This window comes from Mandrillus leucophaeus, unplaced genomic scaffold, assembly GCF_000951045.1.
Source record: "Mandrillus leucophaeus isolate KB7577 unplaced genomic scaffold, Mleu.le_1.0 Scaffold472, whole genome shotgun sequence".
NCBI classification, from domain to species: Eukaryota; Metazoa; Chordata; class Mammalia; order Primates; family Cercopithecidae; genus Mandrillus; species Mandrillus leucophaeus.
Genome location: NW_012105054.1, coordinates 2929385 through 2956365, shown reverse-complemented (window position 1 = coordinate 2956365; position 26981 = coordinate 2929385). Strand labels below are relative to the sequence as shown.

At 39.2% G+C, this 26981-nt stretch overlaps 3 protein-coding genes and 1 pseudogene across 3 annotated transcripts in view; 2 read left to right on the top strand and 2 right to left on the bottom strand.

Moving 5' to 3' along the window:
* Positions 1-1805: 1805 nt before the first annotated feature.
* On the bottom strand, positions 1806-7429 carry MRPL32 (mitochondrial ribosomal protein L32). Its single transcript, XM_011995116.1, has 3 exons — positions 7113-7429; positions 4498-4679; positions 1806-2335 (listed from the first exon to the last, which is right to left on the bottom strand). The coding sequence occupies exons 1-3, from the start codon at positions 7240-7242 to the stop codon at positions 2081-2083; spliced, it is 567 nt and encodes a 188-aa protein (XP_011850506.1). The 5' UTR covers positions 7243-7429; the 3' UTR covers positions 1806-2080.
* Positions 7406-22230, top strand: PSMA2 (proteasome (prosome, macropain) subunit, alpha type, 2). Its single transcript, XM_011995117.1, has 8 exons — positions 7406-7511; positions 12125-12201; positions 12906-13038; positions 14373-14495; positions 15648-15729; positions 17133-17206; positions 21260-21317; positions 21405-22230. Exons 1-8 carry the CDS (start codon positions 7471-7473, stop codon positions 21519-21521), a joined length of 705 nt encoding a protein of 234 aa, XP_011850507.1. The 5' UTR covers positions 7406-7470; the 3' UTR covers positions 21522-22230.
* Positions 18442-21066, bottom strand: LOC105550245 (annotated as a pseudogene).
* A 4570-nt stretch (positions 22231-26800) lies between the features above and the next one.
* Positions 26801-26981, top strand: part of LOC105550242 (chromosome unknown open reading frame, human C7orf25) — a 3075-nt gene continuing 2894 nt past the window's right edge. The window contains exon 1 of the mRNA XM_011995115.1: positions 26801-26880. The gene's annotated coding sequence lies outside the window, so the exon portion shown is untranslated. The remainder of the gene's footprint in view (positions 26881-26981) is intronic.

The window sequence follows — 26981 nt, the reverse complement described above, 5'->3', positions numbered from 1 at the left end:
TTCCAACTCATAATGATTTTCTGCCATAGTAAAAACTGGAGGCATGAAGTGATAGAATGTATTATAAAGAAAACTTTGAAGGGACAACCCCTTCCTAAAAGTGAAAGTACTCTCCTTTATGACATGGTTTTCTGACATGAACTAGGTATCTGGTTTTGCTATCTAATAATTGCCTAATTTGGGGATGCAATTTATAATAAGTTTCTCTGTTCATGAATTGCCCCACATACTCTCACTAGGTAACCTGCACATAGAGCCTCTGTCTCTATGTGCTCAAACTCCTGTTAAGAAATTAACAGTGTCTTAAACGATTCATCTCTCACAGTTCTGGAAGCTGGAAAGTCCCAGATCAAGATGCTGGCAGATTTCGTTCTGGTGAAGATCTCCTTCCTGATTTGTAGTCAGCCTTCTCCTTGGAGCCTCACATGGCAGAGGGCAGAGAGAACAAACTCTTATCTCTTAAGAGCATCGATCTTATTCATAGGGGAATACCCTTATTCCCTAATTACCGCTCAAAGGCCTCACTTTCTAACACCATCACATTGGAGGTTAGGCTTTCAATATAAGAATTTTTTTTTCTCACATCTGTAGCAGCCAGATGAATATATGAATACATTCAGTCCATACTATCAAAGGACAATTTGTTACCTGGAGATACACTTTGCAACCTATTGGTCAACTGCGGATACTGAGTAGACAGTTGAATATATTCAGTCCCAGTGTTCATGAACCATTGTTTCCACCTCAAGTATGTCTTTGACACATAGCATGTGTATCACTTCTCAGGGTTAAAAATAATTATCTGTAGAAGTTTGTCTAAATAATATGCAGATAACCAATTCCTCTGGAATTTCAACTTTTTAATGCTTGGATTAAGCTCAGCCTTGAAAGAGTTATTTGCTGAGATTCCAACACTTTGGAAGTTTTAAAAATTTTTTACTGAATTGCACTTCAACATAACACTGGCCTATACTGTACCCAATGAAATTGGTGATTTTACCTCTAGGAATGTCAACATAGATTGTGCCATTATACAATTTCCATTATGAAGCCCCATGAGATAAATACACTTCAGGTCTTAGTACCTGAGGCCAGGAGTTTGAGACCAGCCTGGCCAACATGGTGAAACCCTGTCTCTACTAAAAATACAAATATTAGTTGGGTGTGGTGCCGGGCGCCTGTAATCTCAGCTACTTGGGAGACTGAGACAGGAGAATCACTTGAACCCAGCAGACGGAGGTTGCAGTGAAGCTGAGATCAGGCTATTGCACTCCAGCCTGGGTGACAAGAGTGAAACTCCATCTCAAAAACAAAAAAACAAAACAAAAAAAAAACCCAAAAAGTTAAGTTAAAGAGCTTATTGTTACAATGAGATAAAATTGATAAAATGTAAAATAAACTAAAAGGACATATTCAAAGAAAAGTGCAAGGAACATTCTTATCACATTTTCAGTGTGCTATGGAATCTGCTCACATATTTACTAATAATCTCTCTTCCAAACCATGGGCTATCTCATATATTCTGAATGTGATTTTCATTTAATATAAAATGTAAAGAAGTACTTCTGTCACCAAAGTAAATTAGTGTGTTTCATAGAAGTAATTTCCTGCAAAAGCAATTTTAATTTGCTAAGACAAAAATAAGAACAAAACCTTTCTTAATGCCACAACTACAATCTTAAAAAAAATACCAAAAATGCAAATAATAACCGATTTCCATGTTTTACTTAAATGGAGTTATCTGTGTTAAGTATTTGTGTCTAAGAAAAAGCACTGGCAAACAAAACCAAAGCCAAAACACAGAATTCTTGCTATAAATTTTAAATTTTTTATTTTTGTTCTGGAAATTTTAGGTTTACTTAAAACCTTGTATATAATAGAAACATAATCCATTGAGCCTTTGGATAAACAAAATTTTCAGTGTACTCATAATATATTCTTCAAATTATCCCACACAAAACTGCTTAGAATGTGTTAAACTATATTGATGATTTAAAAACAAGCACAACAACATAAAGAATCTTCCTCTATTTCAGGAGAAATGATTTACTGTGAAGTTATCCTTTTAACATCTTTGGTGTCAATTCTGGGTGAACCAGGATGGTCGCTTTCTGTCTCGTTCAATGATCCTCTTGCCCTGATCTTGTTCAGACGGCGTCTCTCCCGTGTACAGCACCACAGTCTCTATGGTGGGAGCCTTAAAAGGGCCCCCTTCTTGTTTCCCTATCTGTCGTCTGATTTCTGCAGTCTCCTTGCGCACCTTTTCATAGCAGTAGGCACAAAGGACGTGTTTCTGCTTCAGGTGACCACATTCAGGACAAACATCTATATTGTTCTTTAAAACAATAAACAAAAACATATTTTAACAAGAGGCAATATAACGAACAAATAACCACTGACAGGAGCAATGCTTACATTTTAACTTTCTTAGAATGTTCAGGCTACATGAGGTCATCATACATCATCTAGTTCCACCTCGCTTTAACTGAAGACAAGCAACATTGAGTTTGAATTAGAGAAAAACTAGAACTAGACTTTAGCCAATCTAGTACATCTTTACGTAAACACAGCAGTTGTAGTTATGTAAAAAACAAAACAAAAACCAAAACCAAAAAAAACCAAAACTCCTTTCCCCTAACTCCAAATACTAAATATCAAATAAGGAATTCACCAACATAATTAAGTGACCCATACACTCAGCATCTTAAATGAGACACCAAGGAAAAGTGAATTCCCTTTGTCTTTCAATCTATCTTAGGGAAAACAAGATAAGAACATTACAAGTTGACCTCCTCGGCTTTCTCTTTTTATCACGGTGTAATTCAAATTCCTGTATAGAATACAGGTTTGGTATATAGTATAATTTTTCTTTTTAAAAATGAACACTGATTAATCCTTAATGTAAAATTATTTTATGTTACAGTCTTAGGGTATTTTAATGATTTTTATATATATATATATATCCAACTTTAACTATAAAATAATTATAACCCTAAAAGATTTATCAACTTATTCTAGACATAGGTTTGAAAGAAAATACAAAGAAAAATACTAAACAGGAACATTAAAGAAGCTTTAAACACTTGGTAAGATTAATATACTAACATCTGTGAGGCAGATAACGAAAGAATTTCCTTTTCCGAAGGGAAGAAAGAGGCTTGCACATTATTCGCCTAACCATATTCTCATTTTACTCCACTACTGGAAACTGGATTGCATGTACAAGTGAAGGTATGAAGACACCCACAGTTAGTAGGTCTTTTTTTCATGATCAAAGTACCCAACATAACACCCTATATACCATATGTAACAGAAAATAATTCAAGGAAGAAAATAAATGCACAGGATAAGAACTATTCCCTCAGAATAAATGCAATCAGGGAAGTCACATAATAGAACAGTGCAAGATCTCATTCCTAAAATCTTACATCCTCTTGAGCAAATTTATGAATTACTGTTAAGTCTTAAGTAATAAAGTGTTTTTCAGTTCTACATTTAAGTTCAGCCCCAACCATCACTCAATAATACTTTCTGGCTTAAGTTCTCAGGTTTTGCTTAACAGAATGTGGATGCTTATGAAAGTCAGTTTTCTGTTCTTGAGTTTCATCGGTACGGTGCTGCTGCTGTGGAACGCCATGAAGGAAACAGGAACTGAAATCCTAACTGTTAAAACCATACATGAACAGATCAGAGGTCATACACATTGTAATTTTTCTTTTTACTAGATCAGTGAAGACAGTACATCCATGTTGTCAGAGAGGAGAATATGAAATTGTCTGAGCATAGGAGAACACAAAGCAAATCTTCAAAAGAACATGAGGTCAAAAATCAGAGCTCGAAAATCTACTGCTTCATAACTGTGTGACCACAGGCAAATTCTTTTTGCTTCAGTTTCTTCATCCTAAAAATGAAGAATATCTTATTTGCTTTGGAGGGCTATTGTGAAGACATGATGAGATATAATAAACATAAGGCACTGAGATACATCATAGACACTTAATCGTTGTTAGGTATTTTATTACTTATCTTAGGGTTTTCCTTCATGGTATTTTACTGGAAATGATTAAAAAAAAATAAATATGTAAGGGCTTGTAAAACCCAAGATTCAGTAGACCTACTGCTTCCAATTTAATTCTAGGCTCTGCCGTAGTTAGGATGTTTACTCATCTGTAGTTCAAAACTCACACAGCTCAAGACTGGCACAGCTCACAATTCAAAAGTCATGTAGGCACCTCACAGGCTCGTTCCTTGCCCAGTCTCCGAACTCACTCCTTCCTTAACTGTGTTTCTAATACTCAGGCTAGAGGACAGCAGGCATATATAATGAGAATATTGTATTCCATTTAGGCCAGAGGAAAGTAGACACATATAATCTGAGAAGAATTTATTCCTAGGCTATAGGAATCTACCATGAGCTTATTCAGTGGAGGACTTGAGGAAAAGCACACCCAGTGGAGGACTTGAGGAAAAGCACACCCACAAAAATCAATGCATTACCTTAACTTTAATAAGCTTCTGTGGGTTTCTTCTCCTACACCGGTTAACTTCAATGGTGCGTCTACTTTTGGGAGCTGCCATCCAAAAGATACTATCCAAAAGGCTGGAATTCTCTTTACTTCCACTGGTATCATTTGCTGGCTCTGTAAATATGGCTGGGCCCTGTACTGCCAATGCTGGTCCTAGGAAATAAAACATAAGAGATACAGAATTAGTTTCTAGCTTCTAAATTACTATTTACAGATATCATTTTCCTTAACAATCAATGGTAAAGCGCACACACACACACACACACACACACACACACACACACACACACACACAGAGACTACATATAAAATTGAGAATGTGAAACTCAATAATGGGATACCTTAGCTATTAAAATACACTAAAGCTTATACAATGCAATTTTAAGGAACACAGAATTTTTTCTTAGTGGATCCTGCTGAAAATAGATCAGTGAAATTCCATCAAGTTTCTTAACAAGTTAGATAGGCACCTAACTTGAACAAAACAAGCAAAGAATCACTCAACTGTCCACATTCTATTAATACTTGGTGGGTAGTAAATACCTGATTAATTTGCAAGTAAATCTAGACAGATTTCCTGAATATACTTCTGATCAGCACTGATGTAACTGCCAATTGGCCCTTTCTTATATTCAAACTGAGTCAGGTCCTTTATGATACAACCCCTTAAGTCACTTAGTTCCTCATATTTGATACTGATTCCTGTCTGCTCTCTAAAGAGCCAGCTCACCATTTCTCTGTATGGCCTTATTTATGTGACTATGAATTGCTTATAAAAATCAAGAGACTCCTTTACCCTTTCCTTGCTATTTCTCACAAGTGCCATACTTCTTTTTTCTTTTCTTTTCTTTTTTTTTGAGACTGAGTCTCACTCTGTCACCCAGGCTAGAGTGTGGTGGCATGATCTCGGCTCACTGCAACCTCCGCCTCCCAGGTTCAAATGATTCTCCTGCCTCAGCCTCCCAAGTAGCTGGGATTACTGGTGTGCACCACCACGCCTGGTTAATTTTTGTATTTTTAGTAGAGACTGTTTCACGATGTTGGCCAGGCTGGTCTTGAACTCCTGATCTTAGGTGATGTACCCGCCCTGGCCTCCAAAAGTGCTGAGATTACAGGTGTGAGCCACCGCGCCCGGCCGCCATACTTCTTTTGATTTTAAGAACTCTTAAGAATGCACACAGCTCTCTAACACCTAACAATTGGCATTTATTTTCAGTATGTCCACAAGTATTGCCAAGCATGCCCCGGTGATTAACAACACAGGCTCAGGACTGTGAACTTGGGACCATTGTGAGCCTACTGCTTCAGTTGGAAAGTGTATACACCTAATACGACTGTTGTCAAGATTATCCCAGGAAGTACATGTAGAAAGCTTGGCACATTGCTTGGCATATAGTGGCATATATTTTCTTGGTATATTTCTGGATATTATCACTTTCAGGCTGCTTAGAAATTGAGTAGAATGTAAATGCCAAAGCAATGACAGTTTCAACATCCAAGATACTTCCAATTAAGATTAATTCCAAGTGAAATATGGGAAACAGAATTCATCTCCTCAGAGCTCAAACACCACAGAAAACATGTACTGTGCGGGAGGGAGGGAGGAAAGGAGGGAAGAGGGGAGGGGAGGGAAGGGAAGAGTACAGGGAGAGAGGGGAAGGGGAGGTGAGGTGAGGACAGGGCTGAAAAGGAAAGACAGATCCAGAGAGTGGTGAGCCTTGATGCCAAGTGAGACCTGCAGAACTGTCCTGTCAGGACAACTCTGTACAAATCCCTGAACTCAACAGACTTGACCAAACTCTAGCATAGTTTCTAGCAGCAATAAGACTGTATCCTAGGATGACCTCGGCCCTCCTTTAAAGTGCCTGCCTGAGAAAGCTCAACGCTGCCTGGAAAATTTCCTATTTCTTTTAGTCAACATACCCCTGATAGTAGGTCCCTGAACTCCCTTAGAGCATTTCCTGGAAAGGGCACATAATTGTAAATACGTATCCCTTGCAACTAACTCGGAAGCGTTTCTCTCAAGGCCCTGAGAGCCATTCCTTCGAAATCTAATCATTAGGAAGGATAGGGCCTTTGTCTCCCACTATCTGCGGGAGGACAGAATCCTACCTAAGATAGCTGCGAGCTAGCAGACACAGCCGGCTAATCACATTTGCACTGACTTCATTGTACTACACTTCTCTGACTCTACAGAGCCCCTACACTCCCGCCTCGCTCATTCTCCCTTTAAAACGCCCAAGTCACCTCTGCACGACCCGGGATGGAGCTCAGCTCTTTATCTGCAGTAGTTACTAAATAAAATCCGTTTTCAGCACTTTAATTACTGGCTGGCTATGATTTATCTTTGACACAAGGTTACATCCTGTGTACGAATGGAACAAGCAGAGGGTTTTTTTTGTTTTTTGTTTTTGCGGTGGAGGGAGCGCAAAAACAGTCGCGTTCTCGCTAATATGTGAATGTCACGAACTACGTCCCGGACGTGCGGCCGCGAATGAGAACCCGGGCAGAGGGTTAAGAGTGTAAGCTGCGTCTGCGACGCTGCCCGAGGTCCCGTCATCAGTCCCCTCTCCCTTCTTTACCTACCCCACGGAGGACTGGGAGAGCCCGGCCGGTTCTGCGGAAACTTCCGCAGCAGTCGCTCCCAGTAGTTTCGAAGCAGGCCCCGGGCCGCAGGCCACGGCGGAACCACTAAGACCAGCATGGCCAGCGCCATTTTCCCTGCTGGAAGACCGCCCCGGTCCCGCCCCTGCTTTCAGCATGCGCACAGGCACAGAATCGGGCAAGTCTCCCTTTCTAGAACTACAACACCCCGCATGCTCTTGGAGCAGCTCTGACTCTCCTCCAATCATAGAGAGAAAAGGAAGGGCGAGGGGCGGGGAAATGAAAGAAAATCGGCCACAGTGCGCATGTATGCGGATGTGCTTTGGCTCTTCGGGTAAAGATGGCGGAGCGCGGGTACAGCTTTTCGCTGACTACATTCAGGTATGGAAGGGGCCCTCGAGGTCCTCAGCGTAGTCGAGGTTGCAGGAGCTCTGTCGACTTAGTTTTTCCCAACCTGACGTCGGGATTGGTGCTTCTGGAGGGTCCAGTAGAGAATGGAGGTGGAAATGCGGCTTTGCAAAGTCATTTGCCAGGCCGGCCCGGGATTCCTGGAGCTTCCTTGGTCGGAGGCTGCTGGAGGATCGGGGGGCTGCGGGACGGTGAGGCACATAGCCAAGGATTCGCTTTCACTTTGGAGACTAGAAAAGAAGGCAGTTTTAGCTCAACCATCTTTGGGTGGCCCGTTCCGAACCCAGGATTTTTTTTTCCTGGCTCAAGTGGACCTGATGCGGTGGTTTCTGAAACTCGGAATCATGGTCAAATATGTGGGATCCCCTTTTCTTGGAAAACTCTCAGCTTTACAGTTAAGTCGAAGTCTTGGTCTCCGTTTGGCACTAGTGTCTTTCAGAACCTCCCGCTTTCGATTTCTTCGATGCATGAATTAGAAACATAAGGAGTAAAAACCGAAAGCGCCTATCACTTTTTTGTGAACCCTTAACAACGAGGCAACAGTTTGAGTTTTGGCCTTTTTTTTTTGGTGTGTGGAGGGGGAACGCAGAGGGGGATGTTTACTTTAAACAAGTTTGTAGGCTTTTCTATTGTAGAACAGGGGATTAGAATAGTAAGTTTACTTTCCAAAATAGTTGAGGCGAACCGTGGCTCCCAATGTGAGGAAACCATCAACGAAGACTTTTAAAAATTGACTGGGGAAGTTTTCTGACTTACCCATTTTCTTAAGGATCAGCCAGTTTACTTCAAATGTAGTCCTGACAACTGAAGGCAGGCGGGATTTAACTTGTTGAGTACTTTCTGTGTAGGTGCAACTTAACCGTAACCTGCTCCATCTCTTTCCACTGCTATGATGAATGTTATCTCAGCTTCTTACAGATGAACTAACCACAGCTTGTACAAATTAAATAACTTGTCTGAGGTCATCGGTTAGTAGCTGAGTTGACATTCAAACTGGATTTTTTTCTGATAACAAAAATTAATACACTTTCTATTACATAATGTCTTAAATTCCAAAAGTACCTTTCTCTTGGCAGTTTTCAGTAAGCAGTGAGTGTACGTAATAGTTTTTTTTGTAACCTTTGAACAAGATTAATTTAATTATGCAATAAAAAGTGTCATATTACATATGACAGAAGAGTGTGTGCAGGATGTATTCACTGTTCATATTTGTGAAGAAAACAAATGTGGTCCTCTTTTTAGAGACAGGGACTTGGCAGCCTCCAGCTCTTGGGCTCAAGGGTTCCTCCTGCCTCAGTCTTTGGAGTAGCTGGCACTAGAGGTGTGCACCACCCTGCCTGCTATTTTTTTTTTTTTTTTTTTTTAAGGCTTGGGGTCTTGTGATGTTGCCCAGGCTGCTAATGTGGTCTTTTATCTCAAAGAAAGTGTAATCCTAGTGGAGCTGAAAACATAAAACAACCATATACCTTCAGGACTCAATCTTTTTGTAACAAATTTCTTTATTAAAATAAACTTTTGGCCAGGCGGGGTGACTCACAACTGTAATCCCAGCTACTTGGGAGACTGAGGCAGGAGGATCACTTTAGCCCAGGAGTTCAAGACTAGCTTGGGCAACACAGCAAGACCCTATCTCTGAAAAAATTAAAAAATTAGCCAGGCATGTGCCTGTAATCCAAGCTTTTGGGTGCCTGAGAGCGAGAGGAGCACTTGAGCCCAAGAGTTTAGGATGCAGTGAGCTGTGATTCTGCCACTGCACTCCAGCCTGGGTCACAAAGTGATACCCCGTGTCTAAAATTTTTTTTAAGAAAAACCAAACTTATGTTTTGTTTGTTTTAAACATGGTGGATTCAGCTGTTTTAAATAAAAAGAAAATATTTGTTTCTAGCCTCTCGTAATAAGAATTAAACTAATGGTGGAAGGGACTAGAGACCATACAGGATGAAACAGTTCTTGTGGAGTACATTTGGTTGGGGAATTGACAATAAATGAGTAAACAAATTGGTGCCTACTAATAAATTCTCTTACTAAGGAATTTTATTTTAAAAAGGGTGAAGAAAGGAATATGACTTTAGATTGAGTAATCAGGAAAGGCTTGTGCTTCGGGGTGATTTTTGAGACTGGAAGATTAAAAGTAGGCAGCTATTTGAAGATTTAGAAATAAGGAGACTTGTAGACAGAGGGAACAGCATGTTTGAAAGCCCTGAAACTGGGAAGGAGCTTGAGCTCTTAAAGGAATGAAAATGAGGCAAATGTGCTATTGTGAGCAAGGAGGTGGTGATGTGGGAGAGGGCTAATCGTGTAGGGCTTTGTAGGCCAGAGAAGGAAATTTTATTTTAAGTGAACAAAGAAGTTCTTACAAAATCTAAGTGGAGGTGACAGGGTACAAAGGCAACTTTGACTGGGGGTGGAAGTAAGGTTGAGAAAGGAAAACCAGATAGAAGGCTATTTCAGTTATTCCATGTAGGGATACTGATGCTATGGAATGGGCCAGTGGCATTATGGAATATAAAGATGGTTGATTGCTCAGCCAGCTCACAGGTCAATGAGCTTTCACGCAGTGGTAAAGATAGGTAAGTACAGTTAATAGGAACAGAGAAAAGGTAACTATTAAGTTTATATGAACCTTTAAATGTTACCCAGGGGTATATGAATTAGGTATTGAACAATAATTGAAAGCTGGATGGACCCAGAAAGTTATGACATGATTATTGAAATAGTGACTATTAAAGGGAAAAAAGTTCAGCTTAATTTTTTAATTTAAATGTCAGTTGATGTTGTTCTGCTCCAATTAACTAACTATATCAAGAGCCTTAGAGCTGTCACCCTTAGGTCTGTTTCTTTAATTGGTCTAGATGTGTCTCTATCAGCCAAATGATTGTAGATTCCTGGTACTAGGTTATGTGCTGGAATCCTGACTGAACATAGCTGACTTTATTGAGGAAGACAAATATTGTAAAAATAATAAAGAGGCCAAGGCAGGAGGATTGCTTGAGACCAGGTGTTTGAGACCAGCCTGGACAACATAGCGAGACCCTGTTTCTACCAAAAAAATAATAATAATAATTCAGATATGATGAATCTTAGGCAAAGAGGAAGTACAGGACATCACAGGCATCAGTGAATAGGTATTCAACTTAATCTGAGGGGTCAGGGCAACTTCCGTTAGGACATGATTGAAGGAAAAGAGTTCACAGGGCAATAGAGAAATGCATTTCAGATGGAGGGATTAGCTTGTGAGTGAGGTTTTTGAAGTTTGAGAGTAGTCTATGTGTTTGGAGCAAGGAGGGATGGAGTTGAGATTTGGGTGACCAAGGGAATATTTGTAATTATATGAAGAGAAAATACAGACTTCTGAAATTTGCAATAGTAGTTGGGAGATAAGGATCTAGCTGTGTCACTTTGGACAAATTACTTTCACTCAGACTTTATATATGAAATTAGGTTGGTTTGTGATGATTCTAATTAAACAACTAGGTTGAAATAAAGTATAACTCTAAAAGGCCAGTTTAAGACTTGTGTTTAGCTACCAAATCCATGGAACCAGATCTGTTAAGTGTGACCATCTCGTGGCTTCTAGAAATAGTTGTATATTATGTAGAGAATACTTAACTGTGAGTGATATCTAGGTGTTACTGTCTTAGGCCATGTCTGTGTTCTAAAACCACCCCCCCCCCCACTTGAAATATATGCTGCTGTTTGGTTTTTAACAAACACATACATGTTCTTAATAACATTACCATTCAGTATGTGCTTGTTACAGATTTTGTGCCAGACAGTTTTATAGGAATTACTTCACTTAATCACAACAATGCTTTGAAATAGGTACAGGACCCCTGTAGGGGATGGTGATTTCAGGACTCCCACAAATACCAAGTCAAGGCGTACTCAAGTTCTATAGTCAGCCCTGTGGAATCCACTGATACGGAAAACCAGTTGTGGTTACTGTGTGCTCATTTTACAGGTGAGAAAACAAGCACAGAAAACTTAGGGTGAAAAGAAGCAACAGTAATACCACTGCTCCATGTGGCAGACAAAAACCAAAGAGAAAGTAGTGCTTCAGTAGGAGTATGTTCTAATTGCCTTGTAAACTTGGTTTCGTTCGTTTTTTCTTTTCTTTTCTCTTTTTTTTTTTTTTTTTGAGATGAGGTTTCGGTCTTGTTGCCCAGGCTGGAGTGCAGTGGTGTGATCTCAGCTCACTGCTACCTCCACCTCCTTGATTCAAGCGATTCTCCTGCCTCAGCCTCCCAAGTAGCTGGGATTACAGGCGTGTACCACTATACCCAGCTAATTTTTGTATATTTAGTAGAGACAGGGTTTCACCATGTTAGTCAGGCTGGTCTTGAACTCCTGACCTCAGGTAATCCACCCACCTCAGCCTTCCCAAGTGCTGGGATTACAGGCTTGAGTCATTGTGCCCAGCTGTAAACTTGGTTTCTGTGCCACTTCATGATAGAGGTCAAAGGCCAGCTACTCCCTGGGGTTGGAGAAATTGGATTTGACCTGAATGTCTGTACTATCTCAGAGATGTTCTTACAATAAATATTGGATGATATGTGAACTTAACAAATATCTGCGTTTCTTTTAAGCCCGTCTGGTAAACTTGTCCAGATTGAATATGCTTTGGCTGCTGTAGCTGGAGGAGCCCCGTCAGTGGGAATTAAAGGTAATTAAATGCTTCATTCATTTCAGATGCCTGTTAGTAGTTATCTTAATTATTTTGGAATTAATTAGTAGTTAATTTATACAGAGCTGCAGTAGTATAATTTTTAATAATTTTTTGTTAATTTACAGTGTTTTGGAGTTTAAATAGTAGTAAGTCTAAGGTCATTCAAATTTCTTTTCAAAGGAAATAATAACACCTTTATCTGTTAGCTGTAATATTCACAGTAGTCTTTCTCATTCAGAAAACTCTTTTTTTTTTTTCCCACTGATTATATCACTACTTGTTGGCAGTTTTTATCCTTATAATTTAGGAAAGTTTAATTATAAAACATAAGCTAAATATGTTGTGTTTCACTTTAAAAGGCTGTATCATTTATTGTAAATTTCATGTTATGAGACTAGTGGGACAAGTAGGCAGAAATCCATTATTTTAAAACGTGAACTCTCAGGTATCTTTAGAGTGCTTACAAAAGGTTATGTAATACCTATAGCTGTAGGGACGATTTTTTTGTATAGTACTAATGACCAGTGAGGGAAAAATGGACTTACCATTTCTTAGGTAATTTTGGTAATAGGACTCCGGACGAAAAGGTTTTATAAATTAAAGGAAATAAAGGACTTTTGAGTTTAGTGCATCCATAATAGAAAGCTGTTAAAACAGTCTTATAAATGATTAAACATTTAGGTCTCTCTCTTTTTTTTAAGCTGCAAATGGTGTGGTATTAGCAACTGAGAAAAAACAGAAATCCATTCTGTATGATGAGCGAAGTGTACACAAAGTGGAACCAATTACCAAGCATATAGGTTTGGTGTACAGTGGCATGGGCCCCGATTACAGGTACTTTATACTTTTTATAGTGTTTCTCACCATCTCATGAATTGATTGTAATCTGTATTTTCAGGAGAAAAACCAATGTTGTTTTCCTTTTATCTTCCGATTCCTCTTTTTTTGTGTGCTTTGTTTAGCAATAGCAGCCTCATTGAGAGCTGAATTTAGTTTGCCTGTGTAGGTTACTTTAAAGAGAATAACTCAGATATGAAAGAGGAGGTAGATAGATTACATAACTCCTCTTTTCTCTGTTTAGTGGACTTTCCCTTCTGACATATTCCTCTTCTACTACCCAGGAACTGGGCATAAGGGCTTTAGTTTTCGCCAGTGCAGTTTAAAAATGATAAGAGCAATTTATGTTATAATAAACTATATTCTAAAAAGTATGAGGCAACAAAAGAAAGCATCGCCATCCAGAGTTAACCTTACCTCTTTTCCTGTTCTTCACAAAGGAACAAAATTCTCAAACACCACCGCAAGTTACTGAGTGTGGCAGCCAACCAGGATCCCAGTGCTCATATAATTACCCCCTTTATATTTCACAGGAAGAGAGAATAATCTTGTTACTCAGGGTACCAGCCAAGTTGAAAGAGATTGACGGCTTTCTGTGTCTGTCATTTAAACAAGTAAAAGGAGTATTACTTTATTGCTCATGATTTTGTGGAGCAAGATAGGTAGACGCAAAGTTTCACTTCATTTTCACTCCTATTTCACATCTGAGTTGTTCTCTTTAAAGTAACCCAGGGTCTTGCCCAGGCAGGTCTCAAACTCCTGGCCTCAAGTGATCTTCCTGCCTCAGCCTTTTAAAGTGTTGGTATTAAGGTGTGAAACACTGCACCCAGCTGAATTTTACATTTTTAGTTACAAGTAGTTTCTTACTGTTTCTTAATCTCTGAAGGGTACTCTTTGAAGCACAGGCAGAGAGATTAAAACAGTCTGCAGGAAGTAGTGACCTGAAGTGAGAAAAATATGCCCAGAATTGTGTGCCTGTGTGTTTATGTGTGCTTGTATGCACGTGTGGACTGGGGTGAGCTATAAAAAGACAAGTGGCTGCCCTTGGATAAGGGGGACAGTCTTGAAGAAGCCATGGAGTGAGATAAAATTCTCATTTTTGTACATTAAATCTGTTACTTTTAAGCTAACTGGTACTCTATGATGCTTCGATATTTTCTTCTATATCAACTGGAATCCAATGTTAGAGTAAGACTAGCTTTGATCCAGTAGCCACCATTAAAGCAATACATGTTAAACTGGTGCTGCAGGTACGTGCCTGTAAAAGAAGAATGAGTCTTTGGGTAGTAGAGCATCTTCCTTGTAATTAAATCTTATTTTTTCCTTGTTAGAGTGCTTGTGCACAGAGCTCGAAAGCTAGCTCAACAGTACTATCTTGTGTACCAAGAACCCATTCCTACAGCTCAGCTGGTACAGAGAGTAGCTTCTGTGATGCAAGAATATACTCAGTCAGGGTAAGTTGCTTTTTTTCCTTGAAATGTGCCATGAATTGTAGGGGGAAGTCATTTTAAAGAGTAGATGTATACATAGAATGGGACTTACCCTTCCTATATTTGCCTAACAAGTGGACAAAATCACTATGATGAATATTTCTGATCTTATCTGGATCTAGAATATTTACTTAAGGAAAAAAAATGTGTTTTCTTGTTGCTCATATAACAGCAGAAAGCAGCTTCTAGATATAAAAAGTTCTTTTGCCAGTGATTAAAACACTTTTTGGGCAGAAATTCATTGCTACTTTTATTTATTTTTATTTTTTTCTTTTTGAGTCAGAGTCTCACTCTGTTACCCAGGCTGGAGTGCAATGGCATGATCCTGGCTCACTGCAACCTCTGCCTCCTGGGATCAAGTGATGCTCATGCCTTAGCTTCCCGAGTAGCTGGCACCACAGGCATGCATCACCATGCCCAGCTAATTTTTTTTTTTTTTGTATTTTTTTGGTAGGGATATGGTTTTACTATGTTGGCCAGACTGATTTCAAACTCCTGACCTCAAGTGATCTGCCTGTCTTGGCCTCCCAAAGTGTTGGTACTGCACCTGGCCTCTACTTTCAAATTTATGTTTCTAACCAGAAATGATTGTAAGCACATGATGAAAGCAGCTCTTTGACACATTCATATTTCTTTTCATTCTCCAGCTTCTTTGGGTGTGGATGAGATAGCATATAGGTAGTTGTTGATATGTAAACCTAGTAGAAGAGCTGCATTAACTGAAAATTGTCATTTTGTAATAGGTAAACCTAGTGGAAAAGCTGCATCAATTGAAAGTTGTCATTTTGTGACGAGTAAACCTAGTGAAAAAGCTGCATTAATTAAAAGTTGTTATTTTGTTAGGACACTAAATGTTACTCCACACTTATTAACCCCAGTGTCTTAGGTGACACTCTGTTCAATCCAAAAATTTTTTTTTTTTTGGCTACTATTCCTCACTACTGTAAAGAGAATTAGTTTTGAATTGATGCATTCAGAAAGGTGTTAAATACTTTTTAAGGAACTTACAAGTCTAATTCAGTTTGCCTGATAATTTGCTTTATTTGAGAGTACTGATAAATTCTTGAGGATGACTTTCATGAAAATGCCAAGTAATTTTCATTTTCCTGTCTGCAGTGGTGTTCGTCCATTTGGAGTTTCTTTACTTATTTGTGGTTGGAATGAGGGACGACCATATTTATTTCAGTCAGATCCATCTGTAAGTATCAGTAGATGTATTTGAAGGATTTGTCTTTAAAAGTGCTCTTTGAATATCTAACAGAAATAGAAGCCATAAAAACTTTACAATTTAGCAGTATTTTCTTCTTTTTCACCTGGGCTTTAGAAGGTATGAGGTCGTGCATTTTTGTGTGTATATTTAAAATTTTGGTAATTTGGTCTTCTGATAAGGAAGCTGTATTAGTTCTACCCTCTTTTCTTCTGCCATGTTTACTTCATACACTTGGGTGATTTGTTGAAATAGTTGTTATCAAATGTATTTAAACCTGTAACTTTGGGAAATATTGCAATTGAAGATGTGGATCTGGAGGACAGTGTTGTGGTGTTTGCCGTCAGTTGAATCTTGGGGTTGACTTGAGTGACTTTTCCAGCAAAAACATTAATCTGTCTTGAATTCAGTGTTTTGCAAGAATGATTGTGAAATTGGTACCTTGGGTGAGTTGTCTGCTGTAATGCAGAAGAATGGTATCTGAATAGAAGGGATTTGTAAAGGATAATACTACTCCACATCTGTCCCATTTGCTATGAGAACCTTAAGACAAAATTCAAGATTAGGAAATTACCTTTCATGTTTTATGGATTATTAGATAATTACAAGTTTACTCAATGCAGACCTTATGATCTACTCTTAAAACCTGAGATGGCAAAAGAAAAATATTTTGGTTGTTACTTAAATCAGAAAAAATAAGTATTTGGGGAACTTTGATAGTGCTGTTACTCCATCTCTGAGTTTCCAAAGCTAAATGACAAGCCCTCTTATCTTCCTTTTCAGAAGGTAGCAGAAGCCACCATTTCTGGAATCCAGATTTCTTCTTTTGTCCTATTTTCCTCTGTTGTATCTAAAAAACAATTGTGTTCATTTAAAACATAATGGATTATGTTTCTTTTGGTATTTTTTCTGATGAGATGCTCTCTTTTTAATTTATTCACTAATGATCAAGAGTTGGTCACCATTTTTCAGATTTATATGAGAGACTTAAATCGCTTCAGTCTGTGAAGCTAAAATACTACTCTTGATTATTTAAGTTAACCTGAATTTCTTTTAACTGGCTTTGTTACATAATTTATGTACACTTAATTGCATCATCACCAGCTTCATCAGTTTGATGAGTTCTGATATATGTAAATGTCTGAAGAAACCATTACTACAATGAGGATATCAAAAATTTCCAGAACCTCCAAAAGTTTCTTCATGCCTCTTTGGTTTCCATCCTTCTAGCCTTCTTAAAAAAATAACCTATTCTGTGATGTTTTCCATTCTAATAATATTCTGTGACCTTCAAAGTTAGAGAACAATTAATAAAGCTAAAAATTAAATGGCAGGGCAATATAATTGTATTTGTGTTTTAAAATATGGTTCTTTACTCTTTCTATCCTGATTAGGGAGCTTACTTTGCCTGGAAAGCTACAGCAATGGGAAAGAACTATGTGAATGGGAAAACTTTCCTTGAGAAAAGGTAGGCTCACTCACTGTAACTACATTCATTAGCAAACTCACTTTATGGTTTTTGGTGCTCTTTAAGTAATTAATATCATGGGACTAAAGAAAATTGCTGTATTACTCTGTATATTAATGTAGTTACAGATAAATCAAAAACTTATCTCCCTCCTAGTTTCCTAGCCTTCAGTATATCGAGTGGTAATTAATATTCATTTCCTAAGGAGTTGTCTTTTTACATTCTGTGGTTTCCTAAATGCTTTTTTGTTTTGTTTTGTTTTACTTTTTACTTCACTTTTTCTGCCATTTTAGGAGGGAGAAAAAGAACATTGAATCTGGAATAAAAAATTTGGGGAGACAGATTTTTAAATGATTTAATGATAATAGTTTACATTATGACAGTAAAAAAAATTGTGAAACCAAATGCCTGGAGTTGAAGGTATATTAAATATTTGATATGTGTGCTTGATAAAAAGTGGAGCAGTATGTAAAAATCTGTCGGTGCCCAAGTACAAGCTGCTCTCACTTATTTCCAGCTGTATTCTAGTCTCAGTGTTACTGTAGTCCTTCAAAACTCTCCAAGCTTTTGAAGAGGAAAATGTTTTATTTCTTGATATGTAATAGTTGCACATATGTTTGCAGTATATGTGATATTTTAATACCTGTATACAGTGTGTCAAATCAGGGTAATTGGATATCCGTTACCTCAAACATCTAGCTTTTCTTTGTGTTGGGAGCATTGCAGATCTTCTAGCTGTTCTGAAATAGAAGAAAAATAATTTCCTGAGTGTACTATTGGACACCAGAACTTATTCCTCCTATCTGACTGCATTTTTATACCCCTTCACCAACTTCCTTCATTTCTTCTTCCCGTCTCCCTTTCCAGCCTCTGGTAACCACTGTGCTACTCTCTCCCTCCATGAGATCCACTTTTTTTAGCTCCCACATATGAGTGAGAACATGCAATATTCATCTTTCTGTGCCTGGCTTGTTTTACTTAACATAATGACCTCCATTTCCATCCATGTTGCTGCAAATGACAGGATTCCATTTTTTCATGGCTGAATAATAATAAAAAATTTTGTAACTCCGTTTAACAGATGAGCCTTCACAGTACATTTTTCATGTAATGTTAAGGTTATTAAAAATCTTAGGCCTGGGTTTAAATGGTAAATTTAATCTTAGGCTCTTAAGGTACTTTTTCATTTTTCTTTTTTACATTAATGAGTCTTCCAAATATTTCACATTGTTATTACATGATATGTTTTGTTTTATTTTTGTTTCAGAGGCATTTTATTTAGACAACTAAAAATAATTAGATGTTCAGAACCAGTGTACAATGAAAGAGAAATTAAACCAGTTACTTTATCATGTATTCCCTCTTTACAACCAAAGCAAAAAACAACAACAAAGACATTCTGCTTTAAGGGAAAGTCAGACAAATAAGCCAATATGTTTTTCTTCTCCATAATGATATAAACAGCTGCAAGAACTTTTAATTGTAATAAGAGAAGTCAGATGTTGTCTTGTACATACTCATTAAAAAGATGACAGGCCATTGTACTACAAGAGGATAACTCAGCCTCCCTTCATCTGATCCTCTTGAGATTTCACTTACAGGTAACACCAAGTTAGTTGTTCCAGCAATGGAGCTAATTCATATTCCTCATTATTTATTACTGCTTTTGCCTTAAGCAGAGAGTAACTCTGAAAGGCTGATGTTTTTCTCTGCTTGCTCGTTCTAGTCCAGTTGTATATTATCTGTGGCACATGCTTGATGCTCAGCCTTAACTTGAGGAGTTGAAGAATAGATGGAATCTGAATTCTCTGAAGCACTTTCTTCTAGCTCCTCTTCTCTTGTGTCTGCAAAACCAATCTTTGGCTTCTTCAGCTCACTGCTATCTTCTTCAGGAAGCACATATTTCTAAAGGCTGTATGTTTTTCCTACCATGGTTTGCCAGTCTCAGTGTTCCATCTTCAGAACCACTGGCATACAGTTCATCAGGACCAAATGTCACACAGTGAATAGGACTGGAGTGTCCTTTGTAGGATTCTAATTCTTCTCCACTATTGTCATCATACTTACACGTTTAACATCTTCACCACCTGCAAAAAGAAATTCTTAAGGTGAAGAGATTCACAGTTAATGGTTACAGGAGCTTGAAAGGATTTAATTGGTTCCAAACTTCCTGTACTATCAAAAGCACTGGATCAGCCATAAGTTATTACCAAAATATCTCCCTCAGGAATATATTCCATACTACTAGCTGACATATTAAAATTTAGAGATTTCATTTCTGTCATAGTAGCATGATCCCAGAGTCTAACAGTTTTGTCATCAGAAGAAAGAATCTGTTTATCCACACTGCACCATAGGGCCTTTTTTATATCAGAGCTGTGATCACTAACTTCCTCAGGTTCTGCTTCGGGTTTGTTCAAGTCATATATGCGTAACAGTTTATCCTGTTCCCTGGTTAACAAATAATTACTATCCTGCATGAAATCCATAGTCTTGACAATGTTTTTATGAGCCAGGGTCATCAGTTCATCTCCTGGGATAGCATCCCACACTTTGTGAGATCTGCAGCTGCTGTGGCAGCTTTGATGGCATCCTTATTCAGTGTTATACCCCAAACAGCATCTTTATGACCCAAAAGGATTCCAAATCAGTCTCCTATATCTCCCTGGCATAGCATAGGTTTGCTGTCTTTGCAAGCACTGATTTAGAAATACTCGTAAGGCTGGCCGGGCGCAGTGGCTTGCGCCTGTAATCCCAGCACTTTGGGATGCTGAGGCAGGTGGATCACCTGACGTCAGCAGTTCGAGACCAGCCTGGCCAACATGGTGAACCCCCCTTTTCCATCATTACCGTATCCACCCCCCCCCCCCCCCGTCTCTACTAAAAATACAAAAATTAGCAGGGAGTGATAGCATGCACCTGTAACCCCAGCTACTCAGGAGGCTGAGGCAGGAGAATTGCTTGAACCTGCCTGGGAGGTGGAGTTTGCAGTAAGCCAAGATTGCGCCACTGCATTTCAGCCTGGGTGACAGAGCAAGACTCTGTCTCGAGGGGAAAAAAAGCCCCTAAGGCATGATGCCACTGAAGGCCAAGTCAGCCACGGGCCGTGTGTGGCCAGAACAGGTGAGCAGCATCAGTCTCATTGCTATGGAGGTGGTGAACCCAGTGATTGGGCTGGTGGACTGAGGGTCATCCTTGTCTTCTCTTCTCTGCTACAGCGCCCGGGGTTCCTCCAGGCCTCACCCTAACACTGGGGCTGGGCAGGGAAACAGGAAAAGGTGGCACCGAGATTAGGAAGGAGCTAGGGAGGGGCTGGGGAGTCGGGGAAGGGTGAGCAACAGTTGACAATGGAGGGAGGAAAGTAGGGGATGGGGAGAACCAAAGAAACAACCCAGCCACTATTCACACTGTCCACACTGGTATTGGCAGGAAGTGACATGTTATGTTTTAGCTTATGAGAAAAAGATGAGATTTTAGCAAAGTTCTGATTTTTCTGTGTTTTAAAAATTATAATGCCACCACATCCTGATTGTTAAAATATTTATACTTAAGAAGTTTCCCGGCTGGGTGCAGTGGCTCACGCCTGTAATCCCAGCACTTTGGGAGGTCGAGGCAGGTGGATCACAAGGTCAGGAGATCGAGACCATCCTGGCTAACACAGTGAAACCTGTCTCTACTAAAAATACAAAGAAATTAGCTGGGCGTGGTGGCAGGTGCCTGTAGTCCAAGCTACTTGGGAGGCTGAGGCAGGAGAATGGCATGAGCCCAGGAGGTGGAGCTTGCAGTGAGCCAAGATAACTCTGTCTCAAAAAAGAAAAAAGTTTCCTAAACTAAACTCGTTTTAGGGTCATACCCTTCATGATGTTGGGAATTGAGCACCAGATATTGTCAGTTTTTTTATCTGGGGACAGCTACAAGGAGGTGATTAAAAGAATGTGTAATTTAGTATTTTAAAGACGTTTAGAGTTTTAAAAACTTAGGTTGTTGCTGTCATTGTATTTAAATAAAGAATATAAACAATGATATAAGTAATTTTTTTTTTTAATTCTTCAGGTATAATGAAGATCTGGAACTTGAAGATGCCATTCATACAGCCATCTTAACCCTAAAGGTTAGCTCAATATTCAACAACTGGATTTACAATGATTTCATGATTAACTGCTTAGAAAATTGACCTTTTTTCCTCCGTCCTCAATAGGAAAGCTTTGAAGGGCAAATGACAGAGGATAACATAGAAGTTGGAATCTGCAATGAAGCTGGATTTAGAAGACTTACTCCAACTGAAGTTAAGGATTACTTGGCTGCCATAGCATAACAGTGAAGTGACTGAAAAATCCAGAATTTCAGATAATCTATCTACTTAAACATGTTTAAAGTATGTTTTGTTTTGCAGACTTTTTGCATACTTATTTCTACATGGTTTAAATCGACTGTTTTTAAAATGACACTTATAAATCCTAATAAACTGTTAAACCCACCTTCCAGCCTTTTAGGAGTTGCTAAAATTTTAACAGTTACTTCCTGCTTTTTATCACAGTTGATTTCTGAAGACTACATTGCGAAGCAGAATGATGAAATCACTTTTTCGTTGTCAAGCAATTTTGGTTAAGTTAAATCTTACTGCCCTCTTCACTATCAGATGTTGCCCGTGTTTCCATAAAGCAAAATGCTGATTTTGGTGAAAAACATCATTGCTTCTAGAGCTGGGAGGATCTGCAGACTTTCACAGATTCATAGAACAAGAAAAGAAGCATAGGTGCTTTTAGGTGCCATTAGGTATTGATCAGTGAAATCCTAGGGTGCTCTATGAGATTGCACTAGGCCTGTGAAGAGTGGTAAGCCAAATAGGTCTCCATGGGAGATACAATATGTAAGTAAATAAACAATGGTTTGCTAGTTCCTGTTGGTGTCTCCATCACAAGTAGGTTTTAAAGGGACCTGGGTTCTTAGATTTTGTTAGACTTTTTAAACTCAAGGATGAGCATAAGTGCTTGAAATAAAATTCTAATACATAAGTGTCAAAACTGTGGCTTAAGAATCTTGTTAATTCATTAATCTCAGTATAATAAGTACCTTCACTATAATGAAAGTTATAATTAAGTATCTGAACTCGTGTGAAGGCAGTGCTTAGTTCTGTTTGTTTTTTAATTTTTTCAAAGGCATCTTAGGATAAAATCATTAATTTTCTTTACAGAACATAAGGAGAGTTTATAAGCATAATCATTCTTAACAATGTGAAAGTATAGTGGGCAATTCCATGATTTAAATGTAGCTCAAAAGATTCTAAGAATTAGTTAAGGGCAAAAGAATCTTATTTTGGAGATTTTTCTCAGGGTCCCCAGTTCTGTTACCTACCATCACTATAACACCCATATCTTGTTTTAGGTGGCAAAAGCATTATAGGAGATGAAAGAGGGTAACTTTGACTTCCTGTTTCAAGATGTTTATCTTGGCCTCATCTAATAATCTCTCTTATGGGCTTCTGATATATTTTCACTTTAGCACACTAGAAAGCGGACATAGTAGCAAAAAGGGTCTTTGAAGTCAAGTCTCAGCTATCCCACCTACTGGCTGAGTGACTATGCGAGGTAATTATCTCAGGGTTTGTTTGTTTCTTGAGACTGTGTGTGTCACCCAGGCGGGAGTGCAATGGCATGATCTTGGCTCACTGCAGCCTCATCCTCCCCGGCTCAGGTGATCAATCCTTTTACCTTAGCCTCCCGAGTGGCTGGGACTACAGGCATGTACCACCATGTCCGGCTCATTTTTGTATTTTTAGTAGAGACAGGGTTTCACCATGTTGCCCAGACTGGTTTCCAATTCCTCAGCTCAAGCGGTTCACCCGCCTCGGCCTCCCAAAGTGCTGGGATTACAGGCATGAGCCACTCTGCCTGGCCATATCTCAGGGTTTCCTAAGGACTAAATTTGATAACACAAGTTAAAGCCTGGTGTGGTTAATAGTTAATTACTCTGTTAGCTGCTGTTGAATTTGTTTAGTCCTTCTGTAATGTGCAGCATCAAAAGACCAAAGCAATGTCAAAATTCTACAAATCAAAGAAGGGAAAATTAAAGGCATATAATATTTCAGAGGTAAGGAAGACTCATGTAGGTTTTTATTGTGTGCCAACAAAATTAGTCCTAAAGAATAAAGGGAGGAGAAATCAGCGGAACGAGATTTGATCCAGGTTCTGTTTTCCGCCTCCTGCCCCCATTGAAATGCAAAGCCCAGTTCCAGTTCAAGCTGCCTACAACACTTCTTCCTTTGTTCTGTGTATTCTTTCCACGAACCTTAAAATTAAGTTGTTCCTTTTTGTCCCAGTTCTTAGGAAAGAGTTCTTTGATGTAGCAACCCACTGCATCCCTAAACATTCCAAAACTCTTGAACCATTTCCAGCCTGTGGATTTTAGCTTAAGTATCATAATGTTCCTAATGTTCACAGCCTCTCCCTTCTTTTGGTTCTTTTTGTATCTTCTAACCCTTAAAACATTTTAACTCCATTTGTTCTACTTCTTCCCAGTTCCCTACCGAACCATGAATTTAAATTTGCAAAGCAGTTATTAGCAATGAAACATGGAGATGTTTAAAATTCACATACATGGGGAATAAAGAAGACTAATATAGAGCCTTATAATTATCAGGTGCTGATACACTCAAGCATCCCTGGGGGGAAAAAAAAAAAAACCCGACCTTGATATAATTACCTTGCACAGTCTCTCAGGCATCAAGCAGGTGATAAATGAACACTGAAGGGTTTTCATCTATTCCTCAATTTTCTTCATAGAATGAAACTGCCAACTCTTAGTATTTACCTCACCTTTTTTTCAGGAGTCTACTTGTCCATGTAGGCAAGCTCTCTGAGCCCCCCATTGCAAAGAAGAGCAAGTTGATGTTCAGTGAATTGCCCAAGAACATATAGGAGTTGAGAGTTCCCTTGGATTAGAATCCTAATTTCCTGAAAACCAGTCCTGGTGGTTCTGTATGAAAGTCACGTTTGCTTCACACAGTTCCTTCAATTTAGAGCTCTTCCCTCTACCCTGTTCTCAAGAAACTTATGGAACTAGCATTATCTGGCTGCCAATTAACTGATAACTTCCTAAGCATGAGCATATTTAAAAAGTTACATGTGAGTGCTACTCCCTGAAAGCCATCACTTTTGAATTTTTTAGGTATTTCATCAGGTACTTGCCTCCATATTTCAAAATAGTCGGATTATATGCCTTTTTCTTGGATTCTTGGAGTTGAGCTGCCAAACTTCCCATTGTGCAAGATGAGAATTTAGAATCCTCATATCACACTGACTTCCTTCTCCCTACCTCAATTAAATCATGTTGAAGATTTTTCTTGTGACTAAGTATACTACTATTACATTTTCTGAACAACTTTCCTGGGGGTGATAACTGCTTTTATTTTTTTATTTTTATTTTTGAGACGGTCTCACTCTGTCACCCAGGCTGGAGTGAGGTGGCACAAATCAGTTCACCCCAGCCTTGACTTGGGCTCAAACGATCCTCCCACCCCAGCCATTGCAGTAGGTGCGAATACAGATGTCAGCCACCATGCCCAGCTAATTTTTTTATTTTTTGTGGAGACAGGGATCTCATCATTACAGTGTCCAGGCTGGTTTTGAACTCCTGTGCTCAAGTGATTTGCCTGTCCTGGCCTCACAAAGTGTTGGGATTACAAGTGAGCCATGGTGGCACCCAGCCCACTTTTTTGGTTACTTTATTTTCTGTGTCGCTGTCACCAATTCTTGCCAGATTCCCCCAACAGAAATTTAACACCTTCTGCTTACTGTTTTCCTCATCAGTCAGATATCAGGCAGTCTGTATCAGTTCTCTTCCCCACACCTCAGAGAAGTTTCTCTTAGAACCCCCTGTCTTCCTGTTCTAATCCAGGCTAGGTGCTTGTTTGAAACTATCTTTATTCACCTTGCTTTCTCTCTGAATTGGCTGGGTTTTAAAACTCTTTAAGTTAGAAATAAATTATCTCCACATTTTGAAAGCATTACTCCCTTCTAAATTCCAGTGTTGCTGATAGGAAGCCTGATACTATTGTGTATGTGATGCCAAGTCCTTTGTAAGTTTTCCCCTCTGCAGCTCTTAGTTTTTCTCTTATCTGCTGTGTTCTGAAACTTCACCACCATGTTCCTTTGTGTGGGTTTCTTAATAGTCATTGTGGTGAGCACTCTGGGCCCTTGCACTGTGAAAAACGTTTCTGTCTGCTAAATTTTCTAGTATTAGGTTTTTGAAAAATTGTCTCTTCATTTTGTTTTTGTTTCTAAACTCCTGTTAATTGGATACTGGATCCTTTTGTTTTTGCTCCATTTTTCATCTGTTTCTACTTTCTAAATTTTTCCAACTCATATTGATGTTTTAAAATTGGGGATATCATTTTTACTATAGAAGAACCATTTCCTGTGCTCTGCTGTCTCCTCTTAAAAAAAGAAATCCTCTTGTTTCATAGCTGAGATATCTTTTATTTGAAGATGCTAGTTATAGAATACTTTTTGAGACCATTTTTTCCCGTTTTCCATTTCCTTCAAATATCAAACAAAAATGTTGGGAAATGCTGTGTTTGTGAGGCTCACACCAGGGGATGCTGAATGTTGGTATCGCCGAGCCAGTTCTCTAGGGTCTTTCGTCTACTCATTTCTTCAGAGAAAAATAGGGTTATGGGAAGAGAGTGGTGGGGAGCGATGGAGGGGTGCCTGCATTATGGGAGGGGCAGAGAAGGTGGCTGCTAGCATTGCTCTATTCAGGAGGAAAACTTCATGATGGCACCTCTTGTCCTTTGTTAGTCTGTGTGTCTAGAATCCCTCTGATGCCCTGTCTTTAGCATCTTAAACTAGTCTGCCTGAACAATTTACATTTTCAATCCTGCCTGCCCTCCCTTCTACCTTCAAGGCACCTGAAGCTTTCTGGGGTTCTGCTTTGTGAATCACTGGCTAAATATCCCCTTCTACAGGCAGTTTCCTCAGTTCTCCTGACACCTCCATCTGCAGAGAGGGTGGTTGGGTTCAGGTAACCTCTCTATGGCTCACTTATCTGTAACATATACTTAATATCTCCCTTTTAGGTTGTTTAAAGGATTGAACGATGTGTAAAACACTTAGAACAATGTCTGCCACGCTGTAAGGAATGAGTAAGTTATTGCTCTTGTCCTCCAAAAATGTGTTGGTATAACCGGTCTGCAGTCATCTCTTCTCGTTCTTTTTGCCTTTGTGGGTTTGTTCCCTTTGTCATTGCTTTACCGTTATTTAAGGTTTGGAGAAGGAGCAGGATACACAGGATTAATTGTAACTGGAAGTCCTCTTTAATATTTTAAATTAGCTTTACTTTCTTACAGCCCTAATCTTTCTGGGTGACTCTGGACACTCTACTAGGCTAATATGCTAATATGCAGAAGCCATGCAATCATTTTTTCTCTTCAGAAGGACAGCACATCTTCTATGGAGGGCCCAGAACAATGCAGTGGAAAGTACTTTGGTTTGGAGGCAGAAGCCCCAGCAGCAGTACTTCTCAGCTGTCACCTCTAACAAGCTTCTCCAGCGTGTTTCTTGTGTTATAATGAGCCCCCAAAATGCCTAGGACTCGGTTGCGATGGAGTGGCCGACGCCCCCATTGGGAGTGAGGCCCAGCACGCGAGCTCGGTCCCTGTTCCTTCCTGGAGCCAGGTGGGTGCGCGCTTCCAGGCTCACTTGGCGGCGCAAGCGGGAGAAGCCAGGTGCCCTCAACAAACATGCCGCCGCGCCGGCGTCAACCCGGCTCGGGAGGC

What these genes read in the sequence shown, in the direction of transcription:
- MRPL32 (XM_011995116.1), bottom strand. Translation starts at nt 7,242, where the DNA reads ATGGCGCTGGCCATGCTGGTCTTAGTGGTTCCGCCGTGGCCTGCGGCC. An exon ending in CTCTCCCAGTCCTCCGTGGG is followed by an intron (nt 4,680 to 7,112) that starts GTAGGTAAAGAA and finishes TTTATTTCCTAG; the next exon opens with GACCAGCATTGGCAGTACAG. An exon ending in AGAAGCTTATTAAAGTTAAG is followed by an intron (nt 2,336 to 4,497) that starts GTAATGCATTGA and finishes ATTGTTTTAAAG; the next exon opens with AACAATATAGATGTTTGTCC.
- PSMA2 (XM_011995117.1), top strand. Translation starts at nt 7,471, where the DNA reads ATGGCGGAGCGCGGGTACAGCTTTTCGCTGACTACATTCAG. An exon ending in TTTTCGCTGACTACATTCAG is followed by an intron (nt 7,512 to 12,124) that starts GTATGGAAGGGG and finishes GTTTCTTTTAAG; the next exon opens with CCCGTCTGGTAAACTTGTCC. An exon ending in CAGCCATCTTAACCCTAAAG is followed by an intron (nt 21,318 to 21,404) that starts GTTAGCTCAATA and finishes CGTCCTCAATAG; the next exon opens with GAAAGCTTTGAAGGGCAAAT.